The 27028-nt window shown below is 41.0% G+C and overlaps 4 protein-coding genes and 1 pseudogene across 4 annotated transcripts; 4 read left to right on the forward strand and 1 right to left on the reverse strand.

Annotated features, from left to right (window-relative positions):
- Positions 1 to 609: 609 nt before the first annotated feature.
- LOC108960370 lies at positions 610 to 2773 on the reverse strand (annotated as a pseudogene).
- A 2828-nt stretch (positions 2774 to 5601) lies between these two features.
- On the forward strand, positions 5602 to 6165 carry LOC104451979 (agamous-like MADS-box protein AGL82). The gene has a single exon (XM_010066522.2). It carries the CDS (start codon positions 5602 to 5604, stop codon positions 6163 to 6165), a length of 564 nt encoding a protein of 187 aa, XP_010064824.2.
- Positions 6166 to 13633: 7468 nt separating this feature from the next.
- LOC104451981 (agamous-like MADS-box protein AGL103) lies at positions 13634 to 14374 on the forward strand. The gene has a single exon (XM_010066523.3). The coding sequence runs from the start codon at positions 13634 to 13636 to the stop codon at positions 14372 to 14374; it is 741 nt and encodes a 246-aa protein (XP_010064825.3).
- A 3760-nt stretch (positions 14375 to 18134) lies between these two features.
- LOC104449676 lies at positions 18135 to 18862 on the forward strand. The gene has a single exon (XM_018876434.2). The coding sequence runs from the start codon at positions 18161 to 18163 to the stop codon at positions 18572 to 18574; it is 414 nt and encodes a 137-aa protein (XP_018731979.1). The 5' UTR covers positions 18135 to 18160; the 3' UTR covers positions 18575 to 18862.
- Positions 18863 to 21975: 3113 nt separating this feature from the next.
- LOC104449675 (zinc finger CCCH domain-containing protein 14) lies at positions 21976 to 25105 on the forward strand. Its single transcript, XM_010063911.3, has 3 exons — positions 21976 to 22473; positions 22880 to 23643; positions 24229 to 25105. Exons 2-3 carry the CDS (start codon positions 22894 to 22896, stop codon positions 24532 to 24534), a joined length of 1056 nt encoding a protein of 351 aa, XP_010062213.2. The 5' UTR covers positions 21976 to 22473; positions 22880 to 22893; the 3' UTR covers positions 24535 to 25105.
- The last annotated feature ends 1923 nt before the right edge of the window (positions 25106 to 27028 follow it).

Below are 27028 nucleotides of genomic sequence, written 5' to 3' on the forward strand. Positions count from 1 at the left end.
GTAGATCAGGATAGGCGCCCTTTTCTCTTTATTTTGTCCGCATGGTTGCCCAAGTAGACCTGGACGTGAGTATCACCATCCCCCTCTGCCACAGGTGACAAAAAGGGAAAACAGAAGAAAGTCCCTAAAAGTTCATGTGCATTACAAGCTCTCCGGGCGGCCACATCCATAGTCTTGCTGAAAAATCATCAAGATTAAGAGAACAAAAATAATGGAGACAAGGGCACAATTCTGAGATTATGCACATCAACCCATTTTCAGAATCTGTGAATAAAATACATTCTTCCATAGAACACCCTGCCGTCAACATTACCTGGTTAGTCCCATACTCAAATGGTACTGCCACTCATTAATGTTTGCATTTGCAGTAGATAGTCTTCAGTGAAGAAAGACTCCCATACTGTGCGTTAAGATGTTAAGCACCGATGAGATATCAGCCACTAGCAACCATCATGACATCTTTTACTATTATTACCAAATATTAACCAGCCATCTCAAATCTGATTTAGGGTTAAAAATCAAACCCAAATGCTGACTCAGACAATAATATCTTCAAACAAAACTTTCACTTGGCGGATGGATCAAACTATCGAGAGAGAAAACAATCCATGGTCACAACTGAATATATTGCTCTGTGAAACTGGAGTTTGATGCATGTTTCATACTCTAACAGGAACCATTATGCATAGCACCAAGAACAAATAAAGCAATAATTAGTAACTCGCAAAACTGTAGTATTTATTTCTGTTACAGTGAACACAAAAACACTGCTTCATACAAGGAGCACAGAAGAAAAGTCTGAGAAACATCAACGCTTCTAAGGAAACCTAAATCTTCTTTTGCTTGAAATGCCTCACCGTGGCATTTAGGTTTTACTCTGTTGCTTCATGCAATCTGTATTCAACTGGGACAATGCCTCTGTCAGCAATAAAGTATTCGCCTCGGTCATGGTTTGGTATTGAGAAGGCAATGTTGGAGGTAGTGGCTGGGATTTGTAGATTTGGAGCCGTGCAGGGTCCTCAACATACTCATCATCATAGAAACAAGTTTCTTCATGCACAACATCAACGGGCTGAGGATGTTTTCGGACTTGGTTCATTTGCACGAGATTTTGCTTATTTTCAGTAACGGGTACATGAGCGTGTGGTGCTGTCCCCTGCACGTTAGTGAAAACCTGCGAAGCCAATTCCTGCTTTCTCAGAGCTTCAGGGACTTCCTTATAAGCTACCTGAGGATTCACCATAGGACTAAAATCCAGAGCAGGCTGACTAGAGGTGATCGCCAGAGCATCATGCAATGGACCCTGCATCGGCAGATTCTGAGACTGGGCCACAGGCATGGGCACCACATAAGTGGGATAAGACTGATTTGGCGCATAATACAACGGCTGCGGCTGTAGTTGATAAACAGGATAGTACTGTGAAACAGGCACTACAAAAGCAGGGTTCTGGGACATGTAAGGTGAGGCCGTGGGAAAAACTGGACATGTTGCAACTGATCGAATTGAGAAGTCACTGGATAACCAGAAACTGGAACAGTTGTACATGGCTGAGTACCAGAACAAACGGTCCTACTTTTCGATTCGAGAGTGTTCGCAGAAGTCTGGGTCTGCAGCGATGCAATATGAACAACAGGGGCAGTATAGGGTCCAGTCGGCGGGTTCAAATTGGCACTCACAACACTGCTACCATCTCTGTAAATCATAGACCAGCAAGAAGGGAAATAAGGAAAAAAAAAAAAAAAAAGAACACAATCGCATCAATCGAATGGACCACATTGTCCTGTTGTGTCAAATAACCAACTGCTAACAACTCTTTTTCTAGTAAATCAAAGCACGGTTCGAACGAATTATCCTTTCAATGTGACATTTTGGGCATTAAATGCAATTTGCAGAAACAATATTGAACAAGTCATCAATTCAATCTCACGCTAATGCCGCTGCAATGTAATCGCATTGAATCATTGACAACGAGTACCTTGCCATTGAATCTTGGTGATGATTCTTAAATCCCGGATCGTCCACATGAGCCACGAGAGGAGGCAAATTCGACAGGGAAGCCGACGACGACGTGGACCCGAAAGACGAGCTCGTCTCGAGAACCACCGATTCGGCGCTGCCGCCCTGATCGAATTCGTCCTCCTTCCCCACAATCCTCGCGCCCTTGAGCGCGTCGATGAACCACGTCTCGGTCTTGGGGTGGCACAGCACGGAGGGCTGAGCCGACTCGGATCCGGCCTCGGGCCTCGTCAGGAAGAGGAACAGCCTGATGCGGGAGGGCCTGGACCTGGGGTCCGACGACGAAGCGAGGCGGTCGAGCTCGTCCACCATGACGGCGAGGTCGTCGTCGGTGCAGAGGGAGATGAGGGCGTCGAGGTCGGAGTCCGGGAGCTGGTACTTGAGGGAGAAGGGGGGCGCGACGGAGAGGGCGGCGGAGAGGTGGGAGGCGAGGGAGTGGAGGGAGGCGGCGGCGGCGGAGGCGCGGTCGACGGTGACGATGCGGGTCTCGCCGCCGTGGTAGAAGAGGGACTTGGAGTGGGGCCGGGGGCGACGCGGCCGCCGTAGCTGCACATGAGGCGGAGCTTCTGGGCGGAGGAGGGGCGGGGGCGGGGGGGGCCGCGGCGGCGGGGCTGCGGCGGCGGCTCCATCGCGCCGCGGCGGGCGGGGGCGGCGGAGGGATCTGAGGAGATTTGTAGATCAATCCTCAATGCGTCCGGCCTCGGTTGCTTGCCCAAGGGAAGAAAGCATATTTTGCGTCGAAGTTTGAGCTTGAAGGCTTCGCCTCGTATGAAGGAGATAAAATTAAATTAATAATATATAAGGTACGCGCTCTCTCCTCGGCGGTGGATTAGGATGAAACGGGGAGCGGAGACGCCGGCCGTCACGTGGGAGCCACGTGAAATTCTTTTTCCGATGACCTGAGATAATAAAAGAGGAAAATTAATAATAAGCCTTTTCTTTTCCAACCGTCGATGAACGAGAAAATTACTAAAAAGAAGAAAAAAAAAAACTCCAAAATTATTATATGGCTCTCAATTCAGTTTTAAACTTTCAATCTAACCATTGCAGACTTAAATTTTTAACAATTTTCTATAATCCATGATCTGGTCAATTTAGGCCATGAATTACTAACCTAGTGATCCAATCAAAGTAAGTCTATCTTATATGGAAAGGCCGACAATTTGACATAATTTTCTATACATTTTTTTATTTTTTGTTTTTATTTCTTCCTTTATCTTCTTGGATTTTTGGCTAATGGGGTCATCGGGCCCTCGACAATAATCAATGACCCTCATTGGCCACAGGCAAGGCCCAAACGGGCCCGCCAATTGAAATTGAGGAAGATGAAGGGGAAAAAATTAGATAATTTCTCAAAATAACATTGTTTTGAGTGCTACTAAAGACTTCAATTGTACCTAGATAGCCAAGATATAAATTAGTAATTTAATTTAAATTGGTCAGAAGAACTATATTGGAAAATCATCAAAGGATTTAAAATTACATTAGTCAAATTGGAAAGTTAATAATTGAATTGGCATCTATACAATAGATTTAGGACTTTTTAGATAATTTTCTCATTGATTAATTCAACTTGAATTTGGCAATGAGCTCATGCATGGCTTGAAATTTACATACCAAGGGCCCTAATCCATTAGTATTTCATTCACAATAATCTATTGAGCTTTGAGTGGAATTAATGACCAGTAGTTAATAATGATAAGTAATTTGTGAAAAATAACTTTTGTTTATTTTAATCTAACTCTTAATTCACTTTCAAACTTTTGTCTTGTCCCTTTACATAATGTGAAAATCAAACCCTATACTTCAATCTAAACATCCCCACCCCCGGCCACTTGAGAAGTTTGGGAGTCGAACTCATTATTAATCCAAAAGAATTTACAATTTATGTTTGCAAATCTATGACTACAAACTTTCGTAATCAATTTACAGTCACGATACCTCAATATATGTAGCTTCTAGGTGAAAATCTAAAATTACAAGATGCGCAAGAAAAATTTGCCAACAATTTTCAAGCATTATGCTAAAGACACAAATAATAACCATTTTATTTCAAAAATCAATTTGTAATGAGAAAATAATTTTCCTATTTTTTTCCCTTGACAAATTTTTGAACAAAAATATAGATTTGATAATGACATAAAATTTATGTTCTCGAAATGGAAATTTGTTTAATAACAACATGAAATTTTTCCCTCCTAGACGGTCGACGGGCGAATGATTGGCGGTGGCTTGTGGCGGATAGCCGATGGGCAATGGCAAACGGCAGGCGGCAATGGCCAGTGGGTGGGTAATTGATTAATAGTGAGGACAAGTGATCATAAAAGTTTTTATTTCTCATTTTCTTCCATAAATAGAAAAGTAAACAACTTTTACTTATGATATCTGTTTCAAACCTGTTTATGGAGTAAAAATTTGTTCCATAGATAGAAAATTAAAATTATGTTACCAAACGAATTTCTATTCTAAATTTATTCTCAATAATAGAAAAAAAAAAAACAAAAAATAGAATAGTTATCATACGTGCCCCAAAAGGTCAAAATATTATGACAAATGAAGTATATTTATGGAGATTAGCGATTTTATCAAAGAATATTATTAAAGATATTATTAGATAATATATATTATTTGATATGCGCTATTTTCTAGAATAGTTGATTTTCTTTTTTATGCATTTTGTTTATCCTTCACTAATAAAGTGTAATGTCAAGTCAATTAAGTAAAATTGTAGTCTTTATTGATTCTCTCTTCCTCTCTCTTGAAGATTTTGAATATTCACAGTGGTCGACAAAGAAAATAAATTGAATTCGGGTAATAGAACAATAGGTCCCAAGTTCAAATAGGTCTCTATCACTATGCAAATATTTATTTATATAAATACATAGTGTAATAATCCAAAAGGTAATTAGTATATCAAAATAGGAAATATATACCATTGACATACGACACCCACAGGGACAAGATCTTCAACCGATCCTACAAAAATTGGAGATGTATAGAAGTTTTGAGTTTGGCGTAAACAGTACATTTTCCACGTCCATCTCTCTCTCCGCACTTCGAACAGGTGAGACTCAGTGACTCACTCTACATTGATGCATTCGCTTAGATTTTCATGGGTTATAGTTTGAAACTTCGAGTTTGATGACTGCGGGATTTCCATCAGTCTGCTGATCTGCGTCCTGCATTCTCGTGTTACATATCTGAGTGGATGAGTTCGATCTTCATCGATAAATCTGTGTATGTATTATCTTGATTCCCTCTTAAATCGTCCTGAAATTTTAATTCAGTGAAAGATGGATGTTCGATCTCTTTTACTCTTCTATGCTACGGTTGGGTTCGCTTATGCTATCATTCAAGATTCGGTAGATTTTGATGGAAAAGATGACAGAGGAAGACAAGCGAAGCTAGGCGGAGACCGTTGAATGTTGATTTTTCCCTCGTTTTTTTGATGAAGATCATTCGATGGACAAACTTCCTCTCCTGTAACCAAATATAGTTCTTTCTCTGTTGCAGACAACGAAAAGGACTCTTAGCTGAGTCAGATCAAAATATTCAACGAAGAAATTCTGAGTATTCAAATCAACATGGCTCGCACTGAACTGAAACTTGAATTCATATCCAATTCAAGATCTCGCAAAATCACGTTCGAGAAAAGAAAGAAGGGACTGATGAAGAAGGCCGAGGCATTCAAAATACTCTTTGGCGTCGACACGTGTGTGATCATCTACCCAATGTGGAAGTCCGGCGATGGCCTGGTCCGGCCAAAGATCTGGCCGCCGGACAGTAAGGAGGTAGAGCGCATCATCCTCAGCTATCGAAGTGAGGCTGTGGATCACCGTGCCAAGCACGCAACTGGACTCCGTGAGTTCTTTACAAGCCAGAAGAAGAAGATTGACACGGAGCTCGCTGAGGCCCACAAGGCCAACTGGGAGGCCAAGTATCCGGTGTCGGATGAGTTCCTCAGAGATCTTTCAGAGCCTCAACTGAGGTCGCTCCAGAGCGCTGAGGGCAATAGACTCAAACAGACGAAGACGAGGCTTGCCACAATGATGGAGAAGAGAGTGGTCGAGACGGTGGCGCCAAGTTATGGGATTGTACCCCCACGGCGTAGTGGACCTCCATGCAAGCGATGCAGGCTTCATGCATGACGGGGTGGTCGAAGCGGGACCGCGTTTGGAGTTCCTGTATCTACAGTTGGATCAATCCATGAGTATCCCTCACCATTGACTTCCTTACCGCCTTCGTATTCAACGCAGTTCGGACCCCCAAGAGGCGACGATTCCTGGTGCGGCATTGTCAATGAAACTCGGAGCATGATGTATGGTCCCCTGCAGCAAATTTTTATCATGAGAATGTTCATCATGATCAGGCTCAATTCTTCAGTGACCCAACCTCTCCCTAAGCAATCCATTGCTACGAAAACCCGCTTGAAGGGCCAGAAGGAGTCATCCGTCGTTTAGTTCTCTTTCAACTGCTTATTTTTTACCTGTCCAATGAAGCTTCGAAATGATAAGTTTGGGCTTAACGGTGATTTTGCACTGCTTGTACAGAAAATTCTTAATAATGTTAGGTCTCTTCGTTTCGCAGAAAATGACTTTCAGAAAAATATTTTCCGGATTTTTCAATGTTCGTTTCGAAAAATAAACTAGTCAAGAAAAATGTTTTCCATCATTGAAAAAATAATCTTTAAAAGGAAAAAAAATGTTTTCCGTTTTTTGAGAAGTGGAAAACATTTTCCATAACTCCTTCCATCTTGTTTCTTTTTATCAATACATTTTCGTTTTATTTTTATGCTTTCTTTTTTTAAATCGAGTTTTTAATTTTTTTCCTTTTCTCTCTTTCCTTTTCATCTTCTTTTTGGTGGCGACCGGACCGCAAGCTAGCTCGAGCCTCAACCGAGCCGACAAGGCTCCGCCTAGCTTTGATCTAGTGAAGCCAAGCTCGGGCCTTGCCGGATCGGGCGAGGTGGAGCTCCCTCGGCCCGGGGCAAAGCTCGCGGCTTGTCGATCTAGCGAGCTGGGTGGGGCTTGGGCCTCGCCCAAGCTTGCCGGAGGTTCCGGGCTTTGGGTGAGCCGAGCTCGCGGATCTGGCGGCGAAGCTCGAGCTCCTGATCTAGGTGAGCCCAAGCTCCACCGCTAGATCCAGCGAGCTCACAGCTCGCCAAAGCTCGGCGAAACTTTGGCGAGCTTGGGCGAGATTGGCCGAGCCTTCAGCTCTCCGGATCTAGCGACCGGGTCTTGGTCGGCCGCCGGGCAGCTAGCCATCGTCAAGCATGTGGCGGCAGAGGAAGGGGAGGAAGAAGGAAGGAAAAAAAGGAAAAAATAATAAAAATTTTGATTTTTTAAAAATACAAATAATAAAAAATTCATTTTAAAAAAAAAATACAAAAAATAAAACTAATTTTTTGATCAAATAAAAATATTAAAATTTAATTTTTGATAATTTTTCCAAACAATTAAATTAGCTAACAAATGGCGAAAAATATTTTCCATTCAAAGTTTAGGTTTCTACTGAATACCGGAAAATAGAGTCATTTTCCTGAAAAATGACTTTCAGCAAAATGTTTTTCAAAAACATAATATTTTCCGCGAAACAAACAGACCCTTATTAGTATCATTATGATTCAGCTACTTGTGTTTCTGATGTTTAGTGGATCCATGAATTGGATTTAGTCACTCTGATGATGCTAGTAGGTTTCTTACATGTCTTGTAGAACCTGTTTTCTTACGTTTGATGTTAACTGGAAACAGCGTGCTGTTTTGTTGAATATGAATACGCATGCAACTAAAGATCGTTGTTCAGAGGGTAACTTGAAAACCCCTAAAGGCCGATGCAGTGAGGCATAACAATAGAGCCATCCCAAGAAACGCAACTGAAGATAGCAACGCAACACAATTTCACTAAGGATATCGAGTTAATAAAGAAACTGAAACCCCACGCACACCGAAAAGAAAGTACAGGAAGAGCTTATCTTTCTCTGTCTCTAAGCTTAAAACATATTGAAGATTTCACTTTAACTAAAAACACTTCTTCTTGCACCATTAGCGTTGGACGATGAAATCATATCATAATGAACTTTAGTATCTATTATTGTGCACGGAATTTACTAAGGTCGATTATCATTATTTGGAAAATAGTATGCATAGGAAGCAAGCAAATTATGAGTTACTAAACAAAAGGGAAGAATTTATGTAAAAAAAAAAAAAGGTTACATTATTACAATTGCAAATTCTACGGTATCGTTGATTGTTAACCTTTGTCTCACTTATTTTTTTAAGAGTTAATAGAATTAAAAAATTTCAAATTATACTCATTGCGTAACACAATTTGGGCGCGTTTGGTAACGTTTCTGTTCTTTTTTTGTTCCAAGGAACAAAAACAAAAAAAAGGTGTTTCTGTTCGGGAACAATTTTTGAACAAAAGAACGCGTTTGGTAACGTTTGTTCGGGAATAAAAATGAATAGAAACACGTTTGGTAAATTTTATTCTTTTTTTGTTTCTTTTAATTTTTTAAACATTTTTATTTTATTTTCATTTTTTCCTTTATTTTTCTTTTTTTTTTCTTTTTTCGGCGGTCACCAGCCTCCGGCGACCGGCCGAGGGCGCGGACCTCGCCCGGCCACGGCGAGGCTCGCCGGCCCTCGGCGAGGCCGAGCCTCGCCGTGGTTGGGCGAGGCTCGGCCTCGCCTTGGCTAGGCGAGGTCGCCAACCCTCGACGGCGTCGCCGGCCCTCGACGGCGTCGCCGGCCCTCGACGGCTGGTCGCCGGCTTTGGCCGAGGCCGGCGACCGGCAAAAGAAAAAAAGAAAAAAAAAAAAAGAAAGAAGAGAAGAAGAAGAGAGAGAAAAGAAACGTTTCTTCATTTTTGTTTTGAACAAGAAACAACAATTTGTTGTTTCTTTTTTTGTTCTTATTTTGTTCGGGAACAAAAAAACAAAAAAAAAAAACGCAACCAAATGCGTTTCTGTTCTTTTTGTTCGAGAACAAAATCCGTACAGAAGTGTTCGAAACGTTTCTTTGGAGCGTTTCCATGCATGCCCTTTGTGTCCCTAAAAACTTGGCCATCGAAGCAAAATTACCTCAAACGTTTTGTGTCCCAAAAAACTGAACTTATACTAGCATAACGAATATATGTTGAATGAAACTCAAATAGATGGTATATATGGCACACATATATAAGTTTGGATTTTTTAGTAATTTAACAAAAAGTTGAGGGTATTTATATCATGATGAGCAAATTTAGAATTTTTTTGTGACATGAGAAAATGGGATATTTGTATTAGAATGAGCATAATTTAAACTTTTTCTATGGCAATTTTTTTTTTTTTTAGTAAATGGTCTTCATCCAAACAACCAACTATCACCCATCGGTGGGCAACTGAGTTGGTTCGACTTTAGGCACTCGATCACAGAGTTCCCAGGGTTGAAACTCCACAATTGTTAACATATCTTAAGTGGGAGTCATGGTGGTGGGGTCTTATGCTAACTTTCCCCCAAGTATTGATACTTAGTCCAGGATATACTAGGCACTCTATGGGCCCTTGGCTGCCCAGCGTAAGCTCAGCGGGCTCAACGGATCCTGGGCATAAAAAAAAAAAAAAAAAAAACCAACTATCGCACCAAAAAAGATAAAAAGAACCAAAAAACAACCAACTGCGGGTGCGCATGTACGCCCCCGCAGGGCCGCACCCCGCCCCATCTTCGTGGGCATTACCCCATTAGTGCGACGTGGGTTCGCCCCCAATCACTTTTTTTTTGCCAACCCTTTAATCACCTTTGTTTGCGCCCAATTGTCTACTCTTTTTTTTTTTTCATCTTTTATATAATCAATATAAGGTTAATATCATGAAAATATTTGTGACAAATTTATACTTTATTATTTTTATTAATTAAATTAATATTGCAAACCATAAATTAATATACTCGTTAACTGCCATGTGTTATCAAACTTAATTATTTGAAAGCAAAATTTAACGAAAAATAATGGAAAATAAATTTATCACACGTGTATTAGATCGAGATTTTTGGAAGCCAAAAAATTAATTTTTTGTAAATTTATCATAAGTGTAATAATTTCGAATTTTTCGTACTATTAACCGATCAATGTATTCATATTATAATTTTTTTTCTGAAATAAGGATCAGCAAATCTGATCAAATTTCCGTGCAAATAAGTTGAGCAGTCTCTTCGCGATACTTGGATATTCGAAGTATTTGACATGAATAACTAAAGCAAGAATAGGACGTGCCCATAATGCTTAAATCATAAATTGTTTTTGAATTCGAATTTAATCGGAGATTATTGGAGAACAGAAAAATACAATGTTTGTTCCAGTTTATATGGGTTATCTTTTCGGCCTTACAAGTGTTTTTCATTATTGCAATTTCATTTTCTTTTTATAACAGTCAATTTTCCTTTGGTAATGTTAAAACTAATTATTATGTTCCTCTCATGCTTCAAGGGGAATAAGGGCTTTATTCTCGTAGATTATAGATAAGGAAAATGATATAAATAATCTCTAAATTTTGGCCGGATGTGTATTGTAGTCCCCGAATTTTAAATTTATTCAATGTGATCCATGACTTTAGCCTAATATACAATGTTATAACTTAATTTTTAATCTATTCAATACGATCCTTGAATTTTTGCTACATATTCAAACTATTCCTTAAACTATATGAAAATTAACGGAATGATAAATATTGAAATTTTTTCATATAATCTAGGGATTAATTTGAACATGTATCAAAAATTCAGGGACCGCATCTAACAAAATTAAAAATTCATGGATAGCATTGCATATTAAGCTAAAATATAGGATCACATTAAATAAATCGAAAGTTCAAATACCACAATGCATATTGAGTCAAAGTGTAAGGATCGCTTGAATTATTTTTCCTTATAAATATTAAGTAAGGTTGCTATGTATTTGGTTTTACCATGCTTATTGTCGATTTTTTTTTCAACTTTTTATTCTATCAAGATGTCTGCACATTGCACAAGCAAACCGTAGCTGCACATGAGGCAGAGCTTCACGGCGGAGGGTCGCGGCAGCGGCTCACACCATAGTGTGATGGCGGGTGGTGAGGGATCAGTGAAGATGTGAAGTTCAATCCTCAATATGTCTGGCTTCAGTTGCTTGCCAAAATAAAGATAAGTATATGCGTCAAAGTTGAACTTGAAGGCTTTGCTCCGTATGAAGGTAATAAGCTCTCTGCTCGTCGCCGGACTTGGATAATGGGAAGCGGAGACGCCGGCTATCCCGTGGGAGTCACGCGAAATTCTTTTTCAATGACATATATTTAAAAAAAAAAAAAAGGAAAATCAATAGTAAGCCTTTTCTTTTCCGCTATTGATGAATGTCAAAATTTCCCATAAAATCCTAAACTCATTATACAGTTCCCAAGTTCAATTTTAACTTTTCAATTTGGCCAATATAATCTTAACACTTTTGATTTTTTTTTAATATAATACATCCAGTCAATTTAGGTAAAAAATTGTTATCATGGCAGTCTAGTCAAAATTGACATTTCTACATGGGGTCTCGATGACCCTACCAATTGGAAATCTAGGAACGGGAAGGAAAAAACAGACAGAACAAATTCAAAAAAAAAAAAATTGCAAAACTTCTAAAACCGATGTCATTATGAGCTTCTTTTTTTTTTTGGGTCAGTATTATGAGCTCTTCAAAGACATCAAATTACCAATCATGCCACATAGAATGGCATCCATGTTAGTAATTTCCCATTTCAATTAGCCAAAATGACTACATTAAAAAATCATCAAAAGATATAAAACTATATTAGTGAAATTAGAAAGTTTAGAATTGAATTGATTGTCGTATAATAGACTTAGAATATTTAGACAATTTTTCTATTGATAAATTGGATTTGAATTTTTCGATTGTTCATGAATGGCCCGTAATTGTAAATATCAAGGGGCCTAATTTACGAGTATTTCATTCACTGCGTCATAATATTTCAATGATCTTTGAGTGAATTAATTACTAGTTGTCAATGATTAGTGATATTTAATACATGATAAGTAATTTGTCAAAACCATTAGCTTGGTCATATTTCTCACACTTTTTTACTGTTTAAAAGGAGTTTACAATTTACGTTTGCAAATCTATAATCATAAACTTCATAACCAAATTACAATCATAGTCAATATATGCAGCTTCCAGGTGAAAATCTCAAATTACAAGATGAGCAAGAAAAAATTGTTTAAAATTTTCAAGCATTATGCTAATTAAATAGGTCAGAATGTTGCAGTCCAATAAGAAATTAATTCGAAGCCTATTTTGTGTACTAACAACTTAAGTTTTCTAAACTTCATAAATCATATGGTATTAGAAAGTAAGTCCCGAGTTAAAATAGGTCTCTATTTGCTTCCCTAATTACATATTTCCATACTTTAAGCTCAGGCCAACTTTATCCTATGCGTAAGGGGGATGTTAAAATTTTTAGATATAAAATTCCACATTCATTTAACAACTTAACCTCAATAGTTAGTGGTGGTCTCACAAATCTCACACGGCATGTATAGGTGTGGACAACTAATGTCCAAATCTAATAAAAAAGAAAATTTATATATATATGATTATCAACTTATGTGGTCATATAAAAAAAATCTTGTATTTATGTAGTTGGTTATTTGAAGAAAATAAGGTTCTTGATCACAAAAAGAAAAGAAGATTGATCCGCCGCAAGAAAACGCCACTTGAAATAGGTCCGGTTGCCCGCGTATTCCTTCACGGCTTAATCTCCGTATCTTCCATCGCTATGCATATATTTTGTATATGCACATAGCGCAATAAACTTAACGGTAACATTACTATATCAAAACAGGAAATATTTCCCACTGGGATACAACCCCCGCAGGGGCAATATCTTCCACCGACCCTACGAAAATTTAAGATACATATGGAAGTTTTCAGTTTGGCGTAAACACTAAACAGTAGCTTCTTCAACGCCCGACTCTCTCTCCGCAAGCCGAACCAGGTGAGACTCACTCTCCATCGATGCGCCTTCGCTTAGATTTTCATGGGTTATAGCTTGAAACTTTTGAGTTTGATGCCTTGTGAGATTACCATCGGTCTGTTCTGCGTCCTGCATTCTGTTATTTACATATCTGGGTTGATGAGTTACGATCTTCATCGATAATTCTGTGTACGTAATGATCTAGCTACTGTGTTAAATTGTCCTGAGATTTTAAGTTACTTGGAGGCCTAGCGTTTGATTCAGTGAGAGGTGTATGTGCGATCTCTTTTGCTTTTCTATGCTTCCCTAGGGTTTGCTTTACTTTGATGGCCATCATTCAAGATTCGGTAGATTTTCATTAAAAATATGAAAGAGGAAGACGAGGGTCCTTAGGCGGAGACTCGTTTGTTTGAGCAAGATCATTCGATGGACAAACTTCCTCTCCTCTAACAGAATATGGTTCTCTCTCTTTGTTGCAGAGAAGGAAAAGGTCGTCTTGGCTTAGTCGGATCCATACATTCGAAGAAGAAATTCTAAGTATTCGAATCAACATGGGTCGCGCTAAATTGAAACTCGAACTCATATCCAATTCAAGATCTCGCAGAACCACATTCGAAAAAAGAAAGAAGGGACTGATGAAGAAGGCCGGGGAATTCAAAACCCTCTGCGGCGTCGACACTTGTGTTATCATCAATCCAATAGGGATTTCAAGTGACGGTCTTGTCAAGATGGAGACCTGGCCGCCAGACCGTAAGGAGGTAGAGCGCATAGTCCGCCGCTATCAAAGCGAGGCCACGGATCGCCGTGCCAGGCATGCCACCGGACTGCATGAGTTCTTCGCAAGCCGGAAGAAGAAGATTGACGCCGAGCTGGCCAAGGCCCACAGGGCCAATTGGGAGGCCAAGTATCCGGTCTCGGAGGAGATTTTCAAAGATCTCTCGGACCCTCAACTAAGGTCGCTCCTGAGTGCTGTGGACGATGGACTTGAACAGGCGAAGACGAGGCTTGCCACGATGAAGGAGAAGAGAAGGGTCGAGAAGGCGGCGCCAAGTGACTGTACCGTACCCAGCGACGGAGTGGACCTCCATGCAAGCAATGCAGGCTTCATGCAAGACGGGGTGGTCGAAGCCGGACTGCCTTTCAACTTCCTGTATCAACCAGACAGTTCAGTTGGATCAAACCATGATTACTCGTCGCCATTGATTTCCTTACCGCCTGAGGATTCAACGCAGTTCGGACCCTCGAGAGAAGACTATTCCTGGTGCAGCACTGTCAATGAAGCTCAGAGCATGATATGTGACCCCCGCAGCAATTTTTATCATCAGATTGTTCATCGGGGTCAGGCTCAATTCTTCAATGACCCAACCTATCCCTAAGCAATCCACCGCTACAGTGAGCCGCTTAAAGGGCCGGCAGGAGTCATTGGTTATTTTAGTTTTCTTGCAACTGTTTTTTATTTTTCCTGTCCAATAAAGCTTCAACACGATTAGATGGGGCTTAGCGGTGATTTGGCACTGCTTGTACAGAAAGTTCTTAATAATGCTAATATAGTTTTGATTCTGCTACGTGTGTTTCTGATGTTTAGTGGATCCATGAACTGGATTTAGTTACTCTGATGATGTTAGTAGGTTTCTTACATGTGTTGCAGAACTCACGTTTGATGTTAACTGGAAACAGCGTGCTGTTTTGTTGAATACGTATGCAACTAAAGACCGTTGTTCAGAGGGTCATTTAAAACCCCCTGAAGGCCTGATGCATTGAGACATAACAATAGAGCCATCCCAAGAAACGCAACTGAAATAGGATCAAAACACAATTTCACTGAGGATATCGAGTTAATAAAGAAACTCAAACCTCACAGCGACCGAAAACAAAGTACAGGAAGAGCAATCTTTCTCGTCTCTCAGGTTAAAACATGATGGAAGTTTCAGCTTGACTAAAATCGATCCGTTTTTAATTTCTCTCGCGCCATTAATGGCATATCATGAGATCATTTCAGGAGGAACTTTATCATCTAGTATCCATGCACAAAATTTACTGAGATCGATGATATCAATTAGAATTATTTTGAAAACAGGATGCACAGGAATCGAGCAAGTTATCTTGAACGTATCATGGATCTTTTCCATTCAAATTAGGATAGAGAGGCTTTGACGCCCCCGGTTTGCTCAAAGTGGCCAGGCCCTGCAATCCAAACCACCACCTGGGGGTTGCGTGCCCCCGAAGGTTCCTCTTCATGGGCCTTGATTCAACGTGGAGTGGCCTTTGATTACCTTTATTTGTACCCAAATTGATTACTCTTTCGACTTTTAAATTAATCAATGAAATCCTGTTACAAATTAAAATTTTCTTGAAATAAGGATCAGCAAATCTCATCAAATTTCTGTGGAAATAAGTTAAATGGTCTTTCCACGGCATTCCAAATACTTAATTTGATTGACTAAAGCAATAATGGAACATGCCCATTCGAATTTGATCTGATTTGATCCGACTTTATTGATGAGCGGAAGAATACAATGTATCTTCTAGCTTTGTGCTCTCTTTTCGGCCTAACAAGTGCTTTGCAATTTTACAGTTTCATTTCTTTTACATGATCAATCTCCTTTTTTTTTTTTTTTGAAACTAATCATTATGTTCTTCAAGCTCATAGTTTATAGATATAGAGTAAGGTCGCTATGTATATGGTTTTACCATGCTTTCTGTTATTTTTTATTTTCTTTGGGTTTCTAATACGTGTTGAAAGTTGAGATCAACATTTCCTTTAGGGCAAGGTGCGCCTTGTACTTTGGATCCATAAGCAAAGTAACTCCGTCACCGGCTAGCCTAGCCAAGTAGATAAGATCCGTTAATTTTTTATCCCCACCCCTTCTTTAGTTATCATGAATTTAAACTTGCTCTGCAGCAGTGATTCCCCTCACGAACATTTTTGAAATATTTGCAAAATGAGATAGAAAAAAATATTTTCGAACCAACGGAGAATCTAATTAGAAGAGTACATAAAACCGTAAAGTGACTCCTTCAAAGTTCAAAGTGACAAAAATGTCACATCTCAATCTCACACCTACCCACCACCACCCAAAAAAAAAAAAAAAAAACTCACAAGAAGAAAAAGTAAAGTCTCTGCTAAATAGCAAAAATAGGCAAAAATCACCCTAAGGACAAACACTAAACGAGTGCTTAGGCAGGCCTAGCTTACAAAATGCTAGTGGGCCCCTCGCCCAGCCACGAAAAAGCCTAAGCTCATTAGGCCCTTCTTGGCATTGCCAAACTTTTGGTCCCCGTCAAGTTGACGGCTCCTTGGGCCCGTCGGTCCATCCATTCCATCCATCTTCTAAATACATTTTAGCATGCTTTCAGATTTTATTTATTTCATGAAAATTAAATAATTTTAAAAATATTTTTCTTAAAAATAACTGCTTGCATTGCTCATGAGAATGAATAAACAAAATATCACATTCATCGTCCACGAAAATATTCAAACATAAATTATTATCAATAATGAAAAATGGTTTTTATTAACTGATTATTTTAAATGATAAATATTATTTTAGGAAAAAAATCTTTATAATTTTATTTTTACTAAATAAACTATCTTTAATTTAATTAGCACTCATCGTCGGTGAATTCTGTACCATATGCTTCCATCAATGGTCATTATTTGATGTCACATCACACGTGGCTCTCGTAGTAGCTTGAGCATGCATTAATTCGACAAACCTTCCATCGACCACCTAACCTCGGTTGCAAATAGGGGCGTTTCACGTGGCACAGTTCGAGATTGAGAATCTACGACTGACTGTAAACCCGACCAAAAATGAAGGTTTCCCACGAAGAGTTCGGTTTTGATTTGTCCAGCGCAGGCCCTCACCGGCCTAACATTTTCTAGTACCCAAGTACACATCAAGTTAAATAAATGATTTAAAAAAAAATTCTTTTCTTAAAAATAATCATTATAATACTCAAAATAATTAATCAACAAAAAAATTATCTATATATTTTTATGAAAAATGAAAACATTTTTTATCCATTCATTTTATAAACGACACCGATGATCATTTTTAGCAAAGTATTTTTTCAATTATTCATGTTCGTAAAAATAAATGCCTTCTTAAAGTCTTATTTTACTGTTACGAATGCAATTGAATGGACACGTGCCTTACAAAGGGAATTTCCACACGACCCTTTCTTTCCTGCGGTGCGGATTATTATACAGATGGCTGGCGGTTTTTAGTTTGATCTCCCGGTCAAATTACTGATCGTTGAATACGTTTCTAAGCCAAAGAAGAAAGCAGTTTGAAAATCGAACATTCAAGAGCGAATTGGAATTTCTTTCTCCAAATGAAATTAAAGCTCTTCTTATGGTCAATCACCGCATCCGTTGTAGTTGATGGTTGTGGGTCAATTATTTATACTTATGATCCGCCACCGAACCCCACGAGCTATAAATTACATACGATATAATCCTTTGTCTGGTTGCGGTGTGGTTTGGTTGCGGTTGGCTTTTTTCTTCAGACTTTTTCGTCCCTCCCGTCTCCATCTAAAAAAGTTTTTGTGGGCATAAGTTTCAATCCTCGCCTTTCTCAATTGTTCTCTAGGCCAACCCTCGTCCACACACTGATCCGCCCCCACCGAAAATAACATTTTTGGCAGGGTTATACCAAGGAGAAGACGAGACGATAAGATGGAAACCAGTATGGGTCAATTTCACGTGAAATTCGTCAAAATTCTTGTGCTCTTTTTAAATTAGAGGTGTAATCATATTCGCAACGTGAACTGATTCAATGATTGAGAATTTGATTAGTCTCGTTTTGACCATTCCGACATAATATATATTATATATTAACTCAATCTCTAGATTGTAAGAATAAATAATCCCATATTTACATCGTTTGGTCATATTTTGGTTCCCGTTTTCCCCTCATCCAAATAAGGATATGGTTTTTTTTTTTTCATGAATTTGAAGTTACTAACTTGAAAAAATGGAATTTTTTGTCTTGAAAATCAGAAAAACGAAAATAAAGAAATGCAACGAGCACGAGTCAAACCGGCTTTGTCGACTGGAACAGCCCTTATGTTGCTCGTGGTCAAATGGGACTTTCTCGCGATTTATATATCCACCACATTACCAAACTCTTGAATTACCAACTCTCTCTCTCTCTTCTATGGATCTTTTGGCAAAGCCATTCGACGGGAGCGTGAAGAGATACTGGAGGAGGAGGAAATACAGGCGGCTCGACGGTGACCGCAGCCGGCGCCTGCAGGTTGCTAGGCTCGGCGGCAACGCGGGCGGCCCTCGGAGGTCCTGGAAGATCAAGATCGCCCGGAAGCTGCGCTTAAGGACCATCTACTACTCCCCCTTCAAGATATTCGTGCGGCTGAGGGACACTTACATCAACATGATGGTCCGGTTGGCCGGCAAGGTTGGGTCCTTGAACACCGACAGCTTCTTTGGCGGGAAGCAAGTCCCGAATCCCCGGAAGCCTCGGATCGTGTACTCGAGCGAGGAGGTCGAGGCAAGGCTCGTGTACGAGATCTACAAGGCCTTGCAAGCTTCTCGCGAGCTTTCTAATGTCTAGGCCATGGAGAGGATGTGCTAAGCTTTCGCATCTCTCTCTCTCTCTCTCTCTCTCTCTCCTCTTTTCTCTCTGCAAGTAGATCATGTGCTCTTCTATGATTTGTGTAATGTTGCTATGGAGCTCATAGCGGTTTTTTTCCAGACGCTGGAGGTTGATGGGAAGATCTTGTAAGTGCAGTATATTTCTTCTGGTTTGTTCTCTAATTATAGGTCGACAGGTAACTTGGATGGACTTGTCAGCGGAGCGAAATCGTCTCCCTGCCTTAGCAAACAATATTTTTCTCCTGTACATCTACCAAAATTTAAGCTCAAATTCAACATTTGCGTTCCGAATTCAGTTCATGTGTCGTAACTCTGTTCGAAGGTAGCTGGGACGAATAGCATTCCCTTGGCCTAATAACCGTAGACCGGCGCCGAGCGAGAATCGAACATAGAGCCTCGCGTTTTTAGGCTAATTCGAACATTTCATGGGGTGAGCTGCTGGGATTATCTTTTTATCTCAGAATGATCTCTCCATAGACATGCCGATCCCTAATGGATGAATATGCAAAGTGTTGGAATATAAGATGCGAAAATGACATGATTTTGCAATTTACGTTAATACGAAATCACTGGAGAAATAAACGAGAAAAATAAAGACATCAGAAATTTATGTGGTTCGGTTCGAATATCCGTACTTACATTCACGAGGAGAGCCAACAACAAATAATCCACTATAATCGGAGAATCAGAGTTTACAATCGTTCATACGCTTAAGTGTTTTCACATCTAGATTTAACTCCAAATTCAAAGTATTTATAAATAAATAACTTGTGGTAGAAAATTACTGCGTGTTTAAACTCAAAACAAAACGCTTTACGTGTGCTAAAATCAAGAACTCCAGCATTCATCTTTGATCTGCGTACGTAAATTTCTTCGCGTTCCGTTGGAAAGCGGCTTCAAGGAAAACTTGCGGCTCCTTTCTTCCTCTGCTTTCGTAGGGTTTTTCTTTAAACCGCTTCACGCACGCCTAAAGAAGAAAAACGTGTGCCCAAAGGTGAAATAATTGACCTAGCCCACTAGCTCTCCTTTTTTTCAGCTCCACGTGCAGACTCCACCCTTTGATTTCCAAAGGATGCCGCGAGCATCTGGAAAACTCGGGACGAGTCGGGTCGAGAATGAAGGTTACTGCCTCAAATGCATCACTATTGGAATAGTACTAGTCCTGTTATTCGTGGGTATCAATGCCCACATCAAATTGACTTGTTCAGACTCTTGGTTTTGTTCAGTATCAGGTACCTTTTTTAGATGCTTTTACGCAAAACAAAGCTGACCATGAATAAAAGGCAAGACAGTCGGAGCTGGTGGTAAAGAGAATGGCCGCCCACAAACATAGACCATATGGCCAGAGCATTTTCTGTCCGCCAATTTAGAACAAACAACCGTGACTGATTTTTTTTTTTTTTTTTTTTTGGAGTTTCTTGCCGGATGTATTCCGATTGGGTGTCGAATCTTTCGGCAATGCCTTGTAAATTCGTCCCAAGGCAGGAAAATCTAGAGGCCGGGACATGCAAACACTAGGCAGAGCAAGTGCGGTTGGTGGCTTTTTCTTCTTGTCTGCAAAATCGTGCAATGCGCTTGTTACCATCGGGATTTTTCTTCGCCCATTTGAGGATGGGCTTATAAAGTGGGGACACGGGTATAGCTGCAGAAGGTTTGGCCACGCTTTTATAGGCGATGCCAAGGGTATCACAGATTTTTACACATTCATAATAGACGAAGGTACACGAGTCACGCGCACCTCTATAACATGCTCATACGGTGACAAAGCGCGCCACCACACATTGGCCAAAGCGGGCGCATTATTGGTGGTACAATAATTTATAAGTATACAGGTTCATAGGTCTGCAAAGTTACTCTCTGAAACATCACTTTCTGATGAGATGATGTCTTCTGCATTGCGTTACTCCTGAGAACGCAGTTTTCATTCTGTTACTTTAGCTGGTGAACTGCATACGACTAATGCTACTTGTGCATCATCAGTCATTGAGGGCAAAGTTCCACCGGCCAAAATTGTGAATTTACCGCGTCGCCATTGAAGTTTGAAACCATTTGCGTTATATCAGTGGACAGTTTCAGCCAAACTCATCGTACTCACGAGTCACATAAGTTGAGAAAACAAAGGAGATCTTTCATTATGTGATCAAGAAGAAATTGAACCAAGTTTTGCAAGTGGCATCTCAAACCTCCATTTTTATTTTATTTTTTTGGTTATCCATCTTACTGTAACTCTCCTCTCTCTCTTTCAAACTTGTAGTTTGTCCTTTTTTCATAAAAAGTAGGAGTTAAACCCTACACTTGAAATTAAAATGCCCCATCCTACCCAATTTCCATCACATTTTTGAAAGGATCAAAAACTTACATGTTTAAGTGGATTGAACATAGATTTTAACTTGGGTAACGAGACAACTCAAGTTCTATCATTCAAAGGCTAATTGAGGATACACTGCAAATCAGTTGACCGCACGAGCAAGTGCAACAGGCCATTTCGATTCAGTTTCAAATTGAGAATGATTGCGTTCTCCTCTATAGTGGACAATGGACCGTGGTAGACCCACTTCAACGGGCAGACCTAACGGAATCGGACCTGTGGTCTGCGTCCATCATCAAAAGATTGCATACAAATTTCAAGTCCACCTGGGCCTGAGATAGGCCCAATCGCATCGGACAAAGCTTTTCGATGCGAGGCCCTTACCCGACCCGCCCACTTACCCTTGGAGGCAATAATAGGCGATCAGCAATGCGAGGCTCATGATTGGATCTAGACAGAGCGAAGAACACTAGTGACTACTACCAGTAGCAAGACATATCCAATTATGTTGACATTGACAACAAAGGCCACCTCAAGGTAATCTCCCCCAAATCGCCCGAAATTGGCATTGACAGGTAGCATATGTGCAGTCCTCATCACAAATGCCAATATTGGTAGTTTGAACTCCTTCCTCTGGTCGTTGAAATTTCATCGAGGACCATCTCCTTTCTCGTAAGGCAGACAACAACTCGGCATCCCTAACGATCCGAAATCTTCATCCTCACTAATTAATTCAAAGGGCGAAAAATTCATGATTAGCGGTTGGCCAGAAGAAGAGCAGATTACGCCATCAAGGCCTTTTTGATGGAGGGGGATGGCTAGCAAGCAAGCAAGCAAAGCCCAGGGAGAAAAGAAGAAGGGGAAGGGGGGCCATAGGGAGTGTTAGTTAAAGCTGTAACAAAGAAGCAAACACAATTCGATGGTTGCGATGCACCCATTAACAATAATTAAATCTCCTTCCTCTTCCTCCTCCTCCAATGGACCTCCCCTCATCATAAGAAGACACCAACGAACCAAACTCCGCAACACGCACATTTCACATCACTTCCGTTCCACGCCAATGCTCGTCTGACCAAACTCCCCAATTCCTTCCTCTAACCAACCTTCACATGTCACCGATCGGTCCATATATAATCAGCCACTTCTCTCTCTATCTCTAGCCCAGCTGGCTTCAGCCTCAAGCAGTTGCCTTGCCTTCTCTCTCTCTCTCTAAAACGGTTTCGGTGGGATTCGGGGCGCTCGCTGTCCCTTTGGCGGGAAAAGAAAAGCAGGGGCTCGAATCCATCTTTTCCCCGGTGCCGACCTATCCACCCCCTCGGCTATCTCACCGGCCAACAGCGTCCCTCCACGTGGGGTCCGCGGTGGAGCTGATCTCGGCGTGAGCGTCTCTGATTTCCCGAGCACCGGCGCGCTCTCCCTGCGCTGGAGAGTACCCGATCCCTTCCGCCTCCTTCCCTCTCCCCGCGCGGCCTATAGACTATAAAGCAGCTCCTCCTGCGTCGGTTCCAGTTTCTCCCCGTCTCCTCCTCTCTCTTCGGGCGCCGAACCAGGTGAGAGACTCGCTCTCCATTCACGCTTCTCCCGCTTCGATTTTCCATGGATGATTATAGCTTGCAAAACCTCGAGCGTTTATCGCTCTCGATCTGATCTGCGTCCTGCATTGTCTCGAACCGATTAATCTGCGCGTGCCTCGATCGTAGCTTCTGTCTCGAATCGCCCTGTGATTTTCAAATCGTTTCCTGCGCTTCCTGTTGGGTTTTTCTTTACTTCAATGGCGATCGTTCACGATTCGGTAGATTCAGATGAGACAGATGACGGAGGGAGACGAATGTAGCTAGGCGGCGGAGACTGTTGAATGTCGGTTTTCCTCTCTATTTTTTTCCCGCGCGATCGTTCGGTGGACGAACTTCCTCTCTCGTAACTGAATAAGAGTTTTTCGCCCTCTCTCTGTTGCAGCAAGTTCGAGAGACATGGAAAAGGACGCCTCGCCTCAGTCGGATCCTACCATCACCACCTCCTCCACTTCGCCGGAGCAGCCGCCGCCGCCGCCCCCGCCGCAGCATGCGCCCCACTCGCCACCTCCGGCTCAGTCCTCGAGCTCTCCGCTGAACCAGCAGTTCGCGGCCAATTTCAGCGCGCTGTACCACTCCATTTTCCCGCCAAACTCGCCTCACTCGAGCTCCGCGCTGATCACGCCGTCTCTGTGCTCGTCCGCTTCCTCCGACAGCAACCAGAACGCGACCGCCAGGAGCACCATCGCCATAGAGCACCGCCTCAACCAGGCTCGCCTCGTCCTGGAGTACCAGCAGCTGCGCGATCACTACGATCTCTGCCGCGCTCACCTCAACGACCTGACGGAGGAGATCGACTCGCTGCGCCGAGAGAATGCGCGGCTCCGCTTGGCGAACTCCGAGCTCGTGAAGCTCCTTAACCTGCCCTCACAGGGCACTCTGCAGAGCTGCTTCCGCCGTCTCGGTCTCTCTGATACTAATGCTACAGGATCGGATTTCTCCAGCGAAGACGTCTGCAGTTACAGTCCGACGAGCGTCATGGATCAGAGCGGATATGAGACGAGTAATCCCGAGAGAGTTTGGCTACCGAAGAGCATATCGGTTCGGTCCAGTGGCTACCTCAAATTGAACCAGCCTGCTGCTAGCAACAGCCGCTCGAGTCGACCGGTGAGTCAACTCCGCTCGCCAAGAGCACAGGAGCCTCCGAAGGTCAGTGTGTTCTCTGGATTCCATTTATTCTTCGCAATGTCTATTGATCTTTGCAATTGCGCTTCCTTGTTCGATCGTCATATTTGATTTGTTACGTTATACGAATATTTTTTTATCATGATTACGCTGTGGTGCGTCTCTTAATTATATTCTCGTATCATTTTGCTGAGCGAGTTAGAATATTTCTTGTGATATCGGTCAAATTCAGTCTCTATCGATTGAACTGGCATCTCCTATTCATTTGCCTTTCGGTGATTGCTTAAATTTAATCACGATTTGGCCGTTGTTTGTGTCAGAGTAATCTCGGTTTTCTTCTTCTTTACGCTGATCGAATTAATTCGTTACGAATTGCGACGGGTTCTCTTCTACTCATGTGCAATGGTTGGATTGTCATTGTCATCGTATGACATGTTTGGAGTCAGAGCATCAACGCGTCCTCCATGTACATTTTTATATTCACGTTCTTTTTGGCCACCGTAGATTTCTGGTCCATTATGACTCTGATTTTCCCTTCTCGTTTACGATCTTGGTTGAAATTGTCATTGATCATGGCATTATCTCAGGAAGGAGAGTTCGTGTGTGCAGGTGCAACAGCGCGTGTACGTGCCGGGTGGGAAGAAAGAGCAGGAGGCATTGGAGTTCGAAGTGTACAGCCAGGGGATGTTCAAGACGGAGCTGTGCAACAAGTGGCAGGAGACTGGCGCGTGCCCGTACGGCGACCACTGCCAGTTCGCGCATGGCATCGCGGAGCTGCGTCCGGTGATCAGGCACCCACGTTACAAGACTGAGGTCTGCCGGATGGTCCTTGCCGGCGACATGTGTCCCTACGGCCACAGGTGCCACTTCCGCCACTCCCTCACCGAGCAGGAGATGATGCTGGCTTCGCGTTGATCCTGATGTCATTGCATTCATTAATTTCTCCATTGATTTGGTTATGTACATAAAAAGAAAAAAAAAAAACTCCCCAAAGAAATTGATCAAACCCACAAATAACAACTCAAAAAGGATAATAAAGATGGTACAAAGAGGTAAGTAAATCAAAACTAAATGCGGTTGTTAGTCGGTTTTTTTAGTGGAGGGAGGACCATATCCAGGTGGATATATAGATGAGATTAGCCTGATGAGATTTAAGGCGAAACTTTTCGATTGGATTTTGCTTATGCGTATATCAGCTATCGTGCTAAGACGTATTGGGGCCATTTCTGTTACTGTGATTTTGCATGTTGTTGACCTTATGGTTGGTTGGGGTACAGGGACCAACTTAACCAACCATACCAAAAGTCTGGGGGTTTTGTAATGATGACGCAATTTGTTACACACGGAGTACGTTACTTTCAGTTCAAGCTAGTTATCCCTTGTCCCTCTCTCCCCTCTCTAAAGTTGTTGCCATCAGTGAGATGTGTATTTGAGAATATTGTTGATTCGTTAGCAATATCGCGAAATGTGGAGCCACTATTTATCATTGGTTGGATTCTTTTTTTTTTTTTCTTTTTTTTTTCCTTTTAATCATTCTATGTACTCCGGATCCCGATCGACCGGGGCAAACAGACTTGAAAGCAAATTTTATGGTAATTCCATATGTCTAACGCAGAAAATGAAGACTCCTTTTATTCAGTTTCCTGAGTGGGAGCTTCCTTGTCATCAATCAAACATGTTAAAAGAGTCCAAAGCAAAAGGTTAATTGTTAGGTGAAAGCTTGATTCGATGTCTTAGTCAGAAGTAGTTTCCTAAGTGGGAAATTCAAACATGTTGAAAGAGTCGAAAGCAAAAGGTTTAATTGTTAGGTGAAATCTCGATTTTTTTTTGGTCGAAAGGTGAAAGCTTGATTTAATGTTTAACATTTGATGAATAAAAATAATAGTTTCTTGATATTTCTAATAAAACATATTTATTTTATATATACGGAATGGCTCGGATGCTTATCCTATACTTTTCCAAGAATTATATTCGGTACACTAAGGCTTTCTTCCTTTTCTTTTTTTCAGCCAGCTCACTAAGGTTAGTTTACAAACTTATTATATCATGCTATGATGTAAGTGATAGAAATGTACACATCCATTTAAAGAATTGAATCCTATTAATTAATAGTCTCTAAAAGTATGCGACATTGTTTCGTGACCATTGATTTTAATATATCTAACATTGTTCTCTTTTCATATGTATTGAAGTAGAGTGGGTATCACACCTGGTTACATCTTCAATTTAAGATTTGCCCATGGTTGGTGCCACATTTCTAAAATATTACCTTGAGTGTGTTACTGTATTATATGTATTTGGACCATTAGATCTAGGGGGGCGCATGTGTAGACCCACTAGATACAAAGGTCTCAATGGATGTAACTCCCTCATATTGAGTACATGCTCCAAAGCTCTAGCCTCTTGTGGAACAAATGCACTTTTTGGTGTTAGTTCGGTCCAACTTTGTGACATTATTAGAGAGTTGTTTAATCAAAAAAGTTGACGATATATTTTTTCGAAATGTGAATTGATAAGTAAATCGACAAAGGGTGAGAAAGATCTTTTGCTCTTCCTTGAATAAACAATGTAAATGAGGGGAAATCCAAATATACAAAAAGTAGAATTTCCCTGAAATTTTTCTTGAAAAGTTGTTGAATCAAAAAAAGATTGCCCACAAAGGATGCTCGATCGATAAGATATGCGCTTCCAAAGTTTAGCTATCTCAAATTTATTACAACTAGAAAGACGACAATGCATAATAGCTTGGCTCTTATTTTCTAGTAATTTCATGTTTGTCATGAGAATTCTCTCGAAAAGTAATGTGGAATAAAAAAGGGCACCAGATGTATAGGTAAACTCAAAATAAAGATGAAGAACTAGTCTTCTTTGATTGATTACCTGTTCTTTGTACAACTTATATTCTAAGTAAGTATACCTCCAATTGATAGTTAACACCAGTTACTAAGAAAACTACACATGCTGTACATGGCTCTTACGATTCGACATTACTTATCTACAAAAATTGAGCCCCGAAATCATTTACTTCACCATAGCCGCATTGCCTCCACTTTTTCCTTGGTCACCACCTCTAACAATTGCATCCAAGGTCCACTTTACTTCTGGACAATTACATTAGTCCCACTAACTAATGTTTGCTTCGCCTCCACTTTCTAAATAGTTATATCATGTCCACCACCTTTTACGAATACACTTTACCCTTTTCATCTATTCTTCTCTCTTTATCAATTTCTTTTCCCCATCGCTGGGCCACTTCATTTCTCTGTCGATTAGAGCCGGACTCTCTTGTCAACGGACTGCATTTCACCGACTAATTATCCTCAATGCTCGGCTGCCATTTCTACTGCCGTCGTCGTGGCGGCAGATCCTCATCGATGTAACTGCTGAATCCCACGCTCCAGACTCTTCT

The sequence above is a fragment of the Eucalyptus grandis genome, chromosome 6 (genome assembly GCF_016545825.1).
Source record: "Eucalyptus grandis isolate ANBG69807.140 chromosome 6, ASM1654582v1, whole genome shotgun sequence".
Lineage (NCBI taxonomy): Eukaryota > Viridiplantae > Streptophyta > Magnoliopsida > Myrtales > Myrtaceae > Eucalyptus > Eucalyptus grandis.

Excerpts from the sequence above, each read along its gene's own strand:
- LOC104451979 (XM_010066522.2), top strand. The coding sequence starts at position 5,602 with ATGGCTCGCACTGAACTGAAACTTGAATTCATATCCAATTCAAGATCT.
- LOC104451981 (XM_010066523.3), top strand. The coding sequence starts at position 13,634 with ATGAAGAAGGCCGGGGAATTCAAAACCCTCTGCGGCGTCGACACTTGT.
- LOC104449675 (XM_010063911.3), top strand. The coding sequence starts at position 22,894 with ATGGAAAAGGACGCCTCGCCTCAGTCGGATCCTACCATCACCACCTCC. Across the intron at positions 23,644-24,228 it reads GAGCACAGGAGCCTCCGAAG|GTGCAACAGCGCGTGTACGT; the intron begins GTCAGTGTGTTC and ends TCGTGTGTGCAG.
- LOC104449676 (XM_018876434.2), top strand. The coding sequence starts at position 18,161 with ATGGATCTTTTGGCAAAGCCATTCGACGGGAGCGTGAAGAGATACTGG.